Here is a 15,244-nt window from a genome sequence, read left to right on the forward strand (position 1 = left end):
AAAACAAACCTCTTAAGGACAGAACAGAGTTGCCCATTCCTGGTACCTCTTGAATAACTGGTATTGAGCATTGCACCCTGTCCCAGGGCTGAATGACAGCGCTCGGCTGCACCTGCCTCCTGCACTTGACCAGACAACCTAGCTGCTACCCTTGCATCAGAACCTGCTCCACTGAATGCTGTTTGAATCTCCACCTGGGCCTGATGAACAATGGCATGGTCCTTGCTCGTTGCAACATTAAATGGACCAAGGCAAGCAGATTCCAGAGGAACACAATGTGAATGAGTCAGCCTGGTTTTGGGAACCACAGGGCTGGGGTCTAGAGTCCACTCCATGTCTCACTCACCAGGGGTGACTCAAGGCCTTCTCACAGGTGTACCGCTCATTCGGATCCTTCTCGAGCAAGTGGCAAATAAAGTCCTTGGCTAAGGGGAGCAATCAAAGACACGACGACTAAGGACCAGATTTCATGACTGATGGAAATTCACTTCCGGGCTGGTGGGTGGCAGTGAATGCATCTTTAGCTGATCTTCCAAAGAGGCAATTTTAAGAGTCTTAGAAGAGGAAAAAAAAAATCCAAACCACCTAACAACAACCCACTATAAACCACCAAAGAAGGGAAGCTACAAGCCGCCTCACCCACACAGCACTGCAGAAGCATCACTGGTCACGAGGCCCCCATGTGCCTGCACACCACATGTGCCTGCACACCACATGTGCATGTGTTTGCATGGAAACAGGAAACAGCACTGGCACATGGGCACACATGTGAGTGCTGGATTGTTCCAGCTCCAATTTCCACTTAACAGGTCCAACAATCACGTAATGATCATCTTCTCTCACACACAGACATTGCATGGTCTTTCTTGGTATCTAACCCCTTGGTTTTGCTGCTCTTGCCTGGAACTCTCCCCTCACCACCTGGCTCTGCCCTCCTGGCCCCGCATCTGAACTGCCCCCGCTCCCCCCGCCATCTCCTTATCAGGCATACTGTGGTTCTGCCCCCAGAAAAACAAAAGCATAGCCCTTAGAAGTAAATAATTTATTGGGTCTTTGAAGCAGATGAAGATTTCTCCACTTTCCTTGGCAGCCTGTTCTGTAAGATCCCCAGGACTTTGAAGAGCCAGGACTGTCACCCTTTGTTAAGCTCATTTCTCCTGCCTGGCAGCCTCTACCTTGAGCCTATTATCTCTCCTTCACGCCTACTGGCCTTACCTGACTCAGAAATGTCATCCCAGAATGGAGACTCAAACTCATAGTAGCCCTCCTTGATCTTCTCGAAAAGCTTAGACTCCGTTTCTTCGTAGAACGGGGGGTATCCACAGAGCCTGCAGCAGGACAGGAAGGAGGTACACTACTGAAAAACCTGTCCTCCCTGAGCCAGCCTCTCTGCTCCCCCAGGCTCCCACTGTATACACAGGTGGGCAATGAAGGTCTCAGAACAGCAGTATGACCAGGACACGGATCTGCCTCAAATTCAAGAATGGTACAGGTCCCATGAAGTGTTTATGCAAGTGCCAAGCCTTGGCACAGGCATCCCTAGACGGTCTCTGCGTACATTATGCCCTCAAACCCTTGCCACCTCTCCTTGTACTTTCCCTGACTCATGAATGCTATATAAAATATCTTTAAGAAAGATGGGGTAGACTGTCTACTTGATGATTGTAAGTTTGATGAAGGATTTATTTAGGCTGCGTTGTTCGCTGCTGGATTCTTTAGAACCTAGCACAGGGATAGATGCAGAGTAGATAGGCAGCGAATATTGGTTGAGCAAATAAATGAGAGTACTTATTCAACATAAATGGAGGAGATAATTGAAACCAGGTTATTTTCCTAAGAGCAAAGTTTACTGTAGGTGAGGAGGGATGGTGGGGAAGAGGTGATGGGCAGGTTAGGAAAGGGAGAGCTTGGGAATGTGTGGAGAGGAGCGAAAAGGTGAGGCCCTGACCAGCTTCATCCAGGCAATGGTTTTGCCTTGGGAAAGAAAGCTGAGATGCAGGAACAGTGGGTCCGCCTGACTTCCAAGACTGGCTTGGCCTCTCTCTTTTTCACTGTTCATTCCACAGAGTGGGATCCAACACATTTATAGGCAGTAAATGGGGCAGGGGTGCAAGAGGAGGGAGTGACAGGTGGCTGTGCAGTGGATTCATGCTGAGCTCTGTTTTAAAATTCAGTGGAGGTCAAGAGAGAGGAAGCTTTTAAGCTTCGTGTACATGCATATGTGTGTGTGTGTGTTTGTGTGTGTGTGTGTGTGTGCATGCACCCATGTGTCTGTGTCTGTTTGTGCACATGCACATGCTTGGAAGAGGAGCTGAGACAGGGGAGGGAATGAGAAGGGGTAAGCAGGCTCCGAGATTTCTCAGCAGCTGAGCCCAGGCCAGCGTCTACTCACAATATGTAGGTGATGACACCGATGGACCAGCAATCCACAGCCTTGCTGTAGGGTTTCTGGGCCAGCACTTCTGGAGCTGCAGCAGACCAAGGGCAGAGTCAGGGCTGGTGGCAAGAGGAGAGGGATTTGGGGTGGGGGCTGAAAGTCAGGCTTAGAGAAGCAGACTAGGGAAGACCATGGGATGGTGGTGTTTCTAGGAGACTGAAAACTCCCTAAGGCGAGGGGCTGTGTCTCTTCTGGGAAGACTAAGTCTTCCTGCAAAGAGAGACTGTGACTTCTCCATTAGTTTGTGAGTTTCCCCATGACAGGGTCGATGACTCCTCTGTTGGACTGGAGATCTCCAGGGCTATGTCTCCCCGATCACAGTGAGTATTCTCTGAAGGCAGGGCCTGTTTCCCCACTCAGATAGGGGATTCCCAGGGCAAGGGTGATCTCTCTCCCTTCAGACTTGGAGATCATCAGTGTAGGACTGTCTCTCTTCCACTAGACTAGGAGTCTCTGGGAGGCAGATGTTGAGTCTCCCCCATTAGGTTAGGAGATCCTGGAGCAAAGGCAGTATCTCTCCCATCAGACCGTGGGTACCTTCTGAGGGGAGGCATTTAGTCTCCCCCATCAGATTGAGAGCTTTCAGAGGGCATGAGCCATGACTTCCTCTGATTAGGAAGTCTCTACACTCCTCTGTGGAGTGTAGAGGGTTGCCTTCTATATTTATCGCAGCTACCAGAACTTTGTACCTGGTGGGACTCAATACCTACTGATGAGTGAATGACTTGACTTTCTGGGAGGGTAGATTCCCTCTCTTGAGTCAGAGCTCTGCTTCCCATTACCCAACTGCAAACAGGTGATTACTGGTGAAGGAGGAAGGGACAGGAGCAGATGTTCAGAGTTCCAACTTTCTCTCCTGTAGATCCCAATAATACTCTCCCAGGTGCCCTGCCTGCTCTCACTCTTTTTGGGTGCCCTGGAAACCTACAGGAATGTTCAAGCAGGAGGCTCCAGCTCTGCCAATTTCCCAGAGTGCTTCCTTGGGTGGACATTTAGGAGCCCATTTCTGGGTTCCTCAGGCCCAATTTCAATATCCTGTGCTTCCTGGCTCCCAACAACTGGGGGCTAATGTCTACTGCAGAGTGGGAGAAAGGAGTGGGGCCAGTGCTCAACCCCTCAGCTCTCTGCTGATCTCTGGGTTTGTGATCTTGTCTGCCCCTGGTCCAGCTGGAAAGACAAAGGCTCAAAGTCTATCTGCAGAAATGAGAGCCAAAGCGTAGGCAGGAACTGTGGAGGGCTCAGGGGTAGGCGGTCTTTAAAAATGTAGAATTTGAGAGCAGTAAGGACAGATCCTGAGATGGATGAATTGGCTGGCCCTAAACCTTGTAAGTGGATGTCCTACCTGGATAGCCCCTGAAGTTGAACCCTACGTTCTCAGAATTACCCCTTTCTGTGAATGATAGGCATGTGGATGAATGTAGCCAACTGGTCAACCTTCCTTCTGCTCCCAGACTTACCCACATAACCCGGGGTCCCACAGGCAGTGGACATGACGCCATTCTGTTCCATCTTGGACAGACCAAAGTCAGTGATCATGATCTTAGAGTTCTCTTCAGGGGTAAGGTACAAAAGGTTTTCAGGCTGTAGGAGAAAAAATATGTAGTGTAGGATATAACTACCTGAAGCAAGTATTTTCCTTCCCCTTGATACATAATTTCATAGGAAGCTGAGCCCTGGGCTCCTGACTTCAAGGCCAGCCCATCCTCCTCCATTCTTCCCTCCTTCCTCCTACCTGCACCCTCACCCCTGCACCCCAGCACTCTGCCTCTTGCTTATGGCTCTGACTTTGCTCAGTCTTATAACCATTAATATACTCACCCTTTCCTTCCCTTACTTCCAACTACCCCAGGACTGTTTGTGTTTTGAGGGAACCTATCTTTGGTTAATGGTGTCTGATCTCTCCAAAGTCCAGTGCAATGCCTAGTACAATGTAGGCCCTCAGTAAGTATTTTGTTGCATTGGGTTTTGACTGTGGCTGGATTTAAGAAATGTGTGTATTATTTTGGTATCCAAATAGGGTAAGGCATAGTGAAAGGTTCAAGAAAAGATTGAGGTGCAAATTAGTAACCATTGTTCACTCATCCAAGGTCTGTTTAAGGAATCTAAGGGCAGAAGGGGCCTTGGGAGTCACTAGTCCAACCCTCTTACTTTATGGAGCTTAGATGTCCCATGACCCATGCAGCTTCCTTAAGAGTCATTATCTGTTTCCCACCCAGGACTCTCGGCTTGACACCTTTAAGTCTCTGTGGACGATGCCATTCTCATGGAGGTATTTCACCGCCGACAAGACCTGCTGGATCACCAGACTGGCATCCTTCTCTGTGTAGACACCCCGCTCCAGGATCCGGTCAAAGAGCTCCCCACCAGAAACACTGTGGGCATAGGATCAAGACAGGAATTCTGTTCTCATTTCAGGTCAAAGTAATGCGAAAGTGTTTGCTTTGAAGCCATGGGGGACACAGCTGTGGTGGAACAGGCAGGCACCCATGAACTGCGAATGAAGGGGTGCTGGAAGGACTACTCCAGTCTCAGAACACCCACTGTGGGCACCTGGAGTGATATCACCAGGCAGTCATTTCTTTGGGCCAAGCATTGACCTCTCTCTCTGACAATTTCCTTTAAAATGTAAATGCTTCCGGTTGGGGTTGCACAAGAAGCCAATAATTCCTTAGTGTGGACACACTTCTTAGCCACCTTCCTTCCTGGCCTATGACACAGGAAGCCATGATGAAAGAGAGGGCTGACACAGAAATTAAGCAAAGTAGGAAAGGGAAGGCATGAAAGTGAAACTAACTGTGCTTATATTAAGATTTCTTTCCTCATTTTGGGAAATTGGACTTCGTAAAGCTGGAATTACAGGTAGGGCTGTACGGGTGCTTTGAGACTCAAATGGTAGAGTATCTTAGGACTCAGAGGAGCTTAAAGATCAAGTCTGACTTCTATCTCGTGAATACTGTCTACACTATTTTTGCCTAGAAGTTTTCTAGTGAGTATTAGAACACTTAAGTGTCAGAGAACACTCTACCTCCTAAGACAGAGTGTTTTTTGGCATCTTCCTAATGTTTCTGTACATTATGTTGAAAGCTGATGTCCTGTCATACCAGTGCTACCAATTTCACCCATTGAGACTGCACAGAACAAGAATAACAGCCTTTCCTGTGTACCTTTCAAGTATTCAAAGATAGTGAAATGCTCTCTGGAGGCCTTGTCTTCTCTGAGATAAGCATTCCCAGACTATTTCAACCATGAGCCAGGGATTCTAGTCCTTTCACCCTCCTAGTCCCCCTTACCACTGTCCCATGACATTAGATGTGGTCATTCATGCCCAACTAGTGATGAAGGAACACAATTTCTCCAGTCAAAATTCACCTTATCCGGCCGGGCGCGGTGGCTCAAGCCTGTAATCCCAGCACTTTGGGAGGCCGAGACGGGCGGATCATGAGGTCAGGAGATCGAGACCATCCGGGCTGACACGGTGAAACCCCGTCTCTACTAAAAAATACAAAAAACTAGCCGGGCGAGGTGGCGGGCGCCTGTAGTCCCAGATACTCGGGAGGCTGAGGCAGGAGAATGGCGTGAACCCGGGATGTGGAGCTTGCAGTGAGCCGAGATCTGGCCACTGCACTCCAGCCTGGGCGGCAGAGCGAGACTCCGTCTCAAAAAAAAAAAAAAAAAAAAAAAAAAAAAATTCACCTTATCCTGCTCTTTGGCTTCCGGTCTTTAGACTTTGGGCTTTCCTATAGTAGCTGAAGGCCTGTAGGAAATGTGCTATTTGTACAGAGGTATGAATTCTTAACCCTGAGGGGCCTGAGTCCTGGAGCTATGCTCTGAGGAGGCTTGGTGTCTCCTCAGGGACGTCCAACCCTGCCCATCTCCTTGCCTCCCTGCCTTCTGAATTACTGTGTGCTAATACTGTTGGCTTGGCCTCATTGAAGTACCTGATGGTCCCTGATCACCTGTTAGTGCCACTAGGGGCCCCTCCCATCTCACTCCCTTGACTGCCTGCTACCTCTCTTTAGAGGCCCTCAGATGACCCCCCAGTTAATCAGCTGCTTAGGCCTGAGTTAGCTCATTAAAGTTTCTTAGGAATCAGCCCATCAGCCAAAAATCATGTTGTATCCAGCCACGCTGAGATTGCAGAGTGGTGTGTGAGTGCGTGTGTGTGTGCATGTGCAAGTGTGTGTATTTGTGTGTGTGTGTACTTTATAAACAGAAGTGTCTTTGAGCCCAATGCTGAGTCCTCATGAACACCGACCAACCTCTACAGCAGTCGCTGTCAGGCAGAACTGTTGTTTGGATGTGGCAATGACACAGAGACCTTGCTAATGAAGCACCACTTCTGTCCTACAGGTGGACACGCACAATCACAGCCCGTCTTTAACTTTGGGTGGCTCTCTTTTGAGAAAATCTTTCTTTATATTGAAATATATCTACCTGTGGCTTCTGCTCCTACAGTAATTTTATGCTGGAGTGATGTTAAAACATTTACTATCCAATTTGATTAACATGTATTGGTCCAAATGGACTGAAGCCATGGTGCCAGGAAAGGGTTCTGGCAACTCCTTGTTAGTCTGGCATTACCCCTTCAGTTGTTTGGTTGCAAGGGGCGAGGAGGGGTTGGGCAGCAGAAGGACATGGATGGGTTGGGGTCGCAGCTATTTGCTGACTAGTAAGAAATGTTCTAACAACCGATAGGGTTGTCCTGGTGCAAAGGAGCTCAAAAATCAACCCAGGTTTACCCTGTGGCCCACATAGAACCTGCCCATGACCAAAGGCACACTCAGTCTAAAAGGACCCTTGGCATTTCTGAGCCTCCTGAATGAAGTCTTCATTTTTGTCTTTGAATCGCTGTCCATCCCTCACCAGCGACCAACCTCCTCTAGGCCTCCCCCACACCACCAGGCCTCTGTGGAGGAAGCAAGTCCCCTATCACTTACAGCTGCATGACCAGGTAGTAGTGGGTGGTGCTCTCGTAGATGTCCTCCAAGGTCACAATGTTTTCATGCTTGATCCTGGGAAAAATAAAGTGCATGATGAACGGTATGTGATTCAGGTTGTCCAGATAAAGAATGCAGACCTAGCCCAAAAGCTTCTGTTGGAGGCTTTTGATGGCAATGTTTAGGAAGACTAGGTCTTTGTGAAGTCTTCATAATAAGTTGACTGTCACAAATTAATCCCAGAGAAAAGATTCCTATGGTGGTGCTCGGTCTGTGTTTACTGAATGAACAATTGATCATCCTTCCTTCAGGGAACAAACAGTTCCTTGTTATGCCAGGAATCTCTTTAAACTTTACTAAAAGAGACAGTTAGAAGAATGGAGGAAGGCTAAGGGAATACCTGACTCTAGGTTATTCTACAAAGTGGGTATTCAGATGTTAGAAATATTGCATTTAAAAAGTACAGGTTGAATATCCCATATCTAAAATGTTTGAGACTAGAAGAGTTTTTGGAATATTTGCATGTACATAATATACCTTGGAGATAGGACCCAAGTCTAAACATGAAGTTCGTTTTTGTCTCATGTGTACCTTATACACATAGCTGGTAGGTAATTTTACACAATATTTAAAAAATAATTTTGTGCATGAAACAAAACTTTGAATGCATTTTGACTGTGACCTGTCACATGAGGTCAGGTGTGGAATTTTCTATTTGTGGCATCCTGTCAATGGTAAAAATGTTTCTGACTTTGGAGAATTTTGGATTTTAGAGTAGGAATGCTCAACCTGTATACAATGGGAAGGATTCAGGTGAGCTGAGCCTCCTCTTGGATAACCACAGAGGAAGTGTTGAAAAATTAGTGTTCCAGGATATCGTGAGAAGCAAGGTAGATGCTTATTTTTAGGGTGAGTTCTGTGGGATGACTTAGATAGGTGATTCTCAACCAAGGACTCTTTTGCCTCTCAGGGAACATTTGGCAATATCTTGAGACATGTTTGATTGTCACGACTAGGGCAGGGGGAGGTGCTGCTGGCATCTAGTGGGTAGAGGCAGAAATGCTGCTAAACATCCAACAATGCACAGGACAGCCTCCAACACCACAAAGAATTATCTGGTTCAAAATGTCGACAGCATCATGGTGGAGAAGTCTGGCCCTCTATTACCCTTGTTCGGGGTTACTCAAAGACTGCATCATGCAGAATAATCGTATTAGCAGAGGGGCTTGGCCTGCCAGGCAGCAATGCTATGCATGCCTGTAAAGGAGAAAATTCTCTAGGAATTTTACTCCTGGCTGTGCAGCACAGGGGTTAAGGACTTAAACTCAGACTCAGACTCAGTCAGGCCTGCGTTCACATCTAGTTCAGGCAATTAGGTAACTTCAGCTGGCTTATTCCAGTTTTCAAACCCTTAATTTCCTTGTCTGAAAAGTATGTGTCTCTTATAGAATTGTATCAGGATAAAAGGAGATAATGCATAATGCTTAATACAGTGCCTGGGGAAGGGTAAACACATAATCAATAGTAGCTATCTTCTTTACGATATTTTAGAAAATATAGACCTATGGCAGTTGTCACTTGATGAATTCAACTATGCTCATAAGCTGGCAATGCTGACATTAGTTTATCAATTTTTCACTCACTGAACAAACATTTATTGACCATAAATACTGTTGATACAAGGCAATAATAAGAAAGATGACATGGTCCTTGCTCTCAATTAGTTGGCAATCTTTCTTTGCCCTAATCTCCCTGGATCCCAGACCTATGTCTCTAGCATGTTACAAAATGCCTTCATGTTGAGATAGGTGGATACTTACATTCAGTATATTCCAACCAATTTCTTTCTATTTCATCCAAGCGTACACATCCTCTTTGTTCTCTATGCCAAGCAATGACATAGTTGTCCACTTAATTGCTCAATCTCAGGGTCTCTTTTGATGCTTTTGTCTTGTACACTTTTAGCAGTCAACCCCAAACACAGTCACTTCTCCCTTTGAAACATCTTTTGTAATCTAGTCCTTTTAGGCACACATGATTCTGCCACCACCTTCTCTTGTATTCTCAACCCATGCCTAAATTATTGTGAAAGTCTTATAATTGGCCTCCTGTCCTCTAGGCTGGCACCCTCCAATCCATCCTCCACCATGCTTGAGAGAGATAGCTCCAACATGTTAATCAAACAATGTGACTCCTCACTTAAAATCCTTTGATGACTTCTTTTTGCCCACAGAATAAAGCCAACATTCCTTATCATGCCATCTAAGATCCTTTGTAATTAAGTCTTATTTCACGATTTTAGTTTCATCACTTGTCTCTTAATACTATGCACTCTAAATTCAAGGATTTCAAATACTCACTCTTCCCTAAAATCCCTTGCACTTACATCGTTCTGCATTAAAGTTTATGCTACTCTTGGCCTGAATTCCCTTTCTGCACTGCCCTTCTTGCCCCCACAAAGTTTGACTCATCCATCAAGGTCCATCTTCTTTGAAAGTGGTCCAATAACTCATACTCATAAAAACACACATATAGGCAAAATGAATCTTTATCTCCTCCAAAGTCTGCCTTCTGCTAGTGTGACTTATATCTGATTTTGTTGGATTTTCTTATGGGCACCTCTGTATCCAACGTAGGCTCCTGAGGGTACAGAATTTTGTCTGCCTCATCCTTGTGGTCCTGATCCTGTGTTCATGTGCCTAATACACTTTTGGTACACCATAAGGGTTTCACAAGGGCCTGTTGTAAGAGTCTTGCTGTAAATATTTGATGATTTGTAGTGTCGCCTTCATTATGATGGTTGGGGTGCTGAACCTCTGTTTGCTTTGGTATAAATTGAAGCTAATTTTGAAATCTTACGCTGCTTCCTTAATTATTAATTCTTCCTGATGCTGGCCCTCAATTGATTTTTGTTCCTTTGAGCTAATTACTCTCCAGCCTATGTGCACAAACCAGTTCTGCCACCAGTGGGTTTGCGCATCAATTTGCTGCCAAAAAAAAAAAAAAAATCAGCTAGGACAGCTGTCCAACTAAACTTAGCTAATTGAACTGACCCATCAACTCAATCAAAGGGAGCAATGCCTTTGGGCGCAGAAATCCAGTCCTAGTCCTTCTTGAAGGAAATTTATGAAGAAAATGTTATGATCCCATAGTGACATCCAATCAACCCTAAGACCCACTCACTTTTTCAACACAGCAATCTCATTCTCCAGACTGCTGTCACGGAAAGCAGGTGACTTCTTGATGCACTTCAGGGCAAAGAGCTTCCCAGTCAGTCTTTGCTTCACCAGGAACACTTCTGAGAAAGCTCCTCTGAGGAGAAGATACCAAAAGATAAAACTTAGTAGGGGGCAGACATCTTACACTTCCAGATGTGAGACCTGAGAAAGGACGCAACAGAGTCTATGTAGTCCTCTGACCACAAAGGCATATCCTGAATTTAAATCTGGAAGAAACATCAGGAAAATACAAAATTTAAAAAAGGGCAGAGGGGAACCTGTATTCTTCCAAAATGCCAATGTCATAAAAAGCTAGAGAGAGATAACACCGAAGTGCAATACCAGACCCTAGACTGCAGCCTGTACTGGAGGGAAAATGCTATAAGACACATAATAGGGTCAATCAATAAAACCGGAGTATGGATGACAGACTAGGTACACTTAATGAGTCAATATTCAATTGACTGAAGTTGAGAACTGTACTATGGTCACGTAAGGGAATACTCCATCCCTAGAAATATACACGAATGTCCTTGATGGGTAAAGGATGATGGTGTCCACAACTAACTCTTCGGAGATTAGGAAAGAATCATCTTTCTACGTCTATCTCTACAAATCTACAGAGAACATTGCAATGAGAAGGCAGATGGGGGAAATTGTGAACAAGAGGTGAATCTGGGTAGTGGGCATTTGGAAATTCTTTCTACCATTCTTATTCTTATTTTATTTTATTATTTTTTTAGAGACAGGGCTTCACTATGTTGCTGATCTGGTTAGACTTTGTGTCCCCACTCAAATCTCATCTTGAATTGTACTCCCTATAATCCTCATAATCCCCACGTGTCAAGGGAGAGACCAGGTAGAGGTGATTGGCTCATGGGGGCAGTTTCCCTTATGATATTCGCATGATAGTGAGTGAATTCTCATGGGATCTGACGGTTTTATAAGGGGCTCTTCCCCCTTTGCTTGGCACTTCTCCTTCCTGCTGCCTTGTGAAGAAGGAGCCTTACTTCCCCTTCACCTTCTGCCATGATTGTCAGTTTCCTGAGGCCACCTCAGCCATGCTGAACTGTGAGTCAATTAAGTCTCTTTCCTTTATAAATTATCCAGTCTCAAGCTCTTCTTTATAGCAGTATAAAAATAGACTAATACAGTTGCCCAAACTGGTCTTGAACTCCTGGGTTCAGGCAATTCTCCTGCTTTGGCATTCCAAAGTGTTGAGATTACAGGTATGAGCCACCACGCCTGGTGTTATTCTTATTTTTTAAATGTTTTTCTAAGTTTGAAATTATTTCCAACTAAAAAGTTAAACAATTAAACTTAGAGGCAAAGTGAAAGAGTAGATGAGGGAAAGGCTGATAATTACACTTCACTGTCATTTGGGTGCTGCTGAGTTATGTTGATGGCAGGTGTATCTGACATGCTAATGTGCTTTCTAATTTAAAGATCATATTGGAAGAAAAAGATCCCACCACAGATTCAGGGACTAGGCATGTGTTATTTCCTGGTTCTATAGTTTGGGAATGATCCCTAGAGACAGAGAGTCTCCTGCAGCTGTGGAAAGATTTCTCCACTTGGCAAGCCCACTAAAAAGAAGCCACTACAGAGTCAATTCATGTCACTTTCAATGTGACTCAGTGTGGCACACTGGAGTGGCAGCTGGAGGTAGCACAGGGGACACAGTGGAAATACAGTGAGAACAAAAAGACTTCTCTCTCAATTTTAGATGGTGATGATCACCCTTATCAGAGGCCAGGGTGCTGATCATCCTCTCATTCATTCAGTAGGATCTTCAAAGACAAAAGACAGAACCTAGCAGCCTCTGAGGCAGGCTCTGAAGACAGGGAAGGTGGAACCAATGGGAATACAGGGTAGGAGTCCAAATTACAGGCCTCTTGGTTTGAAGGGGTCCTCTGGAGACCAGACCATCAGACCAGCAGTTAAGCTTGGTGTGGATGCTGAAGCCTGATTGTTCATGTTAGAATCTCAGCTTTTGGAGTAAAAAGTCACTTAACTCCCATATTCCCAGTTTCCTCATCTGAAAAGTTGGAGTATCAATAGTATCTGATTCACAAGGTTGTTTAGAAGATTAAATGACTTGATATATGTAAATTGCTTAAAAGTGTTTCTGACATCTATTAAGACTATATGTGTTAGATACTATTATTATCATCACTACTATTTGAATACCATTATGAAGAACACCCAGTAGTACAAGAGGAGAGAGAATCTAAGTAAGGAAACAGCTGAGCCATCCTTGACCCTGCCATCTGGATATGCTAGAATGAAAGCCCAATGGGAGTCAAGCTTCTACAAGGACTTTAAAAATCTGCATTAGAAATTACTTGGTGTTTCCTGTGTCTGAGTTTCCTGTTTTCCCAGCTGCACTTGGAACTGAGTTAATCAAAGCCTCCTGAGCTTGCTCTGTTAATCCATTCACTTACTCATCCCTTCAACCAAGATTTATTGAGCACCTACTGAGTCTTAGACACTGGAAAGTAAAAGGTGAGTGTTTCCATTCTTAAGGAGCCTGTAGAATAGTGAGGAACAGGGACAAGTAAGCAATTAGCATTTGATTTGAAAAATGCTCTCAGGTATTCAATGAATGCTTATTGAACTGATGGAACTTCTCTGTGTCAGGCACTGAGATTAGTATTGGTCCAGCTTGGGATTCAGTGTGAAAGACAGATACATACACAACACATAAGAATGACATATTAAGAGGCCACAGAAAATGGACACTTAAGACAGGGCCCCTGCTATGGTTGGGCAGGTTGTGCAGTGCAACAGTTCCAGCAGGTGCCATTCACCTTGAAGCCATCCTACATGTTCATATGATAATTATTATATTTCCTGCCCCAGCAGACAGCAGGCTAGATAAAAGAGCACCTTTTTCATAATTTGTACACTTGTCCACTCTCCACCACACCCCACTGTGGTAAGTCTGTGGGGTCTGCAGCCTGGGGACACTGGTCTTCATCCCGAGCACCACTAAGGTGTCTTCTTTTTCGCTCAGCTCTAACTTCTGCAACAGCTGTGACGTGCCTCCTGTCTTGTCCTTCTGCTCCCTTCAAATCACTGCTGAGCTAGATACATTAGAACACCAGAAGCACTTAAAATATAGATTCCTGGCTGCTGCATCCTATCTGCCAAAATTCCAATTTAGTGGGTCTGAGACCGGGATTTATTTTTCAAAAGTCACCCAGGCTAAAAGGAATTGTTATTCATTTTCTTGAGTGTGATAATGATATTGTAGATATATGTGAAAATACCTTTATTTTAGGAGATACAAACAGAAGATTCGGAGATGACATGTCATCATGTTAGCAACTTATTTACAAATAGTTCAGTGTTCAGTACATGTATGTATGTGTGTGTGTGTGTGTATGATGTAAAATACATACTGTATAGTGAAATGCTAACAATGTTTAATTTAGATGGTGGGTATACTGATGTTCATTTTACCATTGTTTCACCTTTTCCATATGTTTAAACACTTTCACAGTTAAAAGTTGGAGGCATAAGCTCTCCAGATGACTCTGATGTTCTCCCAGATTTAGGTGCTGCTATGGTAAACTTCACTGAGCTCTCAGAGGGAAGGTGTGTCCATCTTTGGAGTCCTACAGCACAAGTCTAGCAGATGGTAAATTCTTGTCAACCTGGGCTCCCTTCTCTCCTCTCCTCTAGATTTTTGGAACACTTAGCAAATCATTTCTGACTTACTCGTGAGCCTTGTCTCTTTCTCCTGCCAAAACCCCCTCTCTCATCACTCCCGTCTTGGTAAAGGCCTTTGATGGAAGGCCCATGCTCTCATGACCAGCATCCCGCTGGGATCCTCCTGCACTTTCACAGCCTGACAACCTGCCTGTGCCAGGAGGGCTCAGAAGTCACTTCTCTGTCTACAGCACGAGTGTGGGCAGCCGTCATTGCCTGAGGTCATTGCCTCCTAGTCAGGGCAAAGTGAAGTGGCATCGGCTACAGAGAAAGCTTACCCGGATGGACAGCCCGCTGGCTGCTCCTTACTGCCCAGGCCCAATTAGCCTAGACTAATTAGCTGACCAGCTGGGGTTCTGAGGGGATTGGGGGCCAGTGGCCTGGAGCTGCTGCCAGCCTGCGTCAGAGTCTGCAGCCTCCCAGGGGAGAGGCAGGACTAAGTGGAGAGTCAGCTCCAGACAAACTGTCTCTGGTCTGCCAGTCGTGTAATCATCTTCAAGGGGCAGGCTCAGACACCCTGCAGGCTGGCAGAGGTATGGACTACAGCACAGCTGAAACACTTAGATATGGAGGAGGGAGGATGGTGGTGCAGGGGGCTGATTCAGGTGTGTGTGACCCATGAGCTCCCTGGACCTGAAAAGCCCCTTATATTCCAGTGAGAGCAGAAGATGAGGTTGTTCACTGATGGAGAAATGAAGATGCTGGGGGAGGAGGCTGGGAAAGTTCTAGGGTCACTGGCCCTCCAGAAGTGCTCTCCAACTCCCCTCTCCTGTGACAGAGGCAAGAACCCACAAGCTGTCACAGATCTGGAAGGAGGATAGGTCACTGCAGGTGGGTCGGAAGGAGGTAAGCCCTGGGGGAAAGGGACTGGTATTCCCTGAGGGCTCCAATTTTGTTTTGTTTTGTTTTGAGACAGAGTCTTGCTCTGTCATCAGGCT

At 45.5% G+C, this 15,244-nt stretch overlaps 2 protein-coding genes across 3 annotated transcripts in view; both read right to left on the reverse strand.

Annotated features, from left to right (window-relative positions):
* The window catches only part of HSD11B1 (hydroxysteroid 11-beta dehydrogenase 1), a 949,596-nt gene that overhangs the window by 132,149 nt on the left and 802,203 nt on the right, over window positions 1-15,244 (reverse strand). The window lies entirely within an intron of this gene.
* Window positions 1-15,244, reverse strand: part of CAMK1G (calcium/calmodulin dependent protein kinase IG) — a 30,605-nt gene that overhangs the window by 3,685 nt on the left and 11,676 nt on the right. The window contains exons 3-9 of one of the 2 annotated variants that reach the window (XM_050781428.1): window positions 10,558-10,686; window positions 7,375-7,449; window positions 4,671-4,809; window positions 3,895-4,018; window positions 2,393-2,468; window positions 1,216-1,328; window positions 347-425 (exon numbers count right to left, since the gene is read on the reverse strand). In XM_050781428.1, the coding sequence (XP_050637385.1) occupies window positions 347-425; window positions 1,216-1,328; window positions 2,393-2,468; window positions 3,895-4,018; window positions 4,671-4,809; window positions 7,375-7,449; window positions 10,558-10,686 (735 nt within the window). The remainder of the gene's footprint in view (window positions 1-346; window positions 426-1,215; window positions 1,329-2,392; window positions 2,469-3,894; window positions 4,019-4,670; window positions 4,810-7,374; window positions 7,450-10,557; window positions 10,687-15,244) is intronic. The other variant, XM_050781430.1, reaches the window with a different exon arrangement.

The sequence above is a fragment of the Macaca thibetana genome, chromosome 1 (assembly GCF_024542745.1).
Source record: "Macaca thibetana thibetana isolate TM-01 chromosome 1, ASM2454274v1, whole genome shotgun sequence".
Classification (NCBI taxonomy): Eukaryota; Metazoa; Chordata; class Mammalia; order Primates; family Cercopithecidae; genus Macaca; species Macaca thibetana.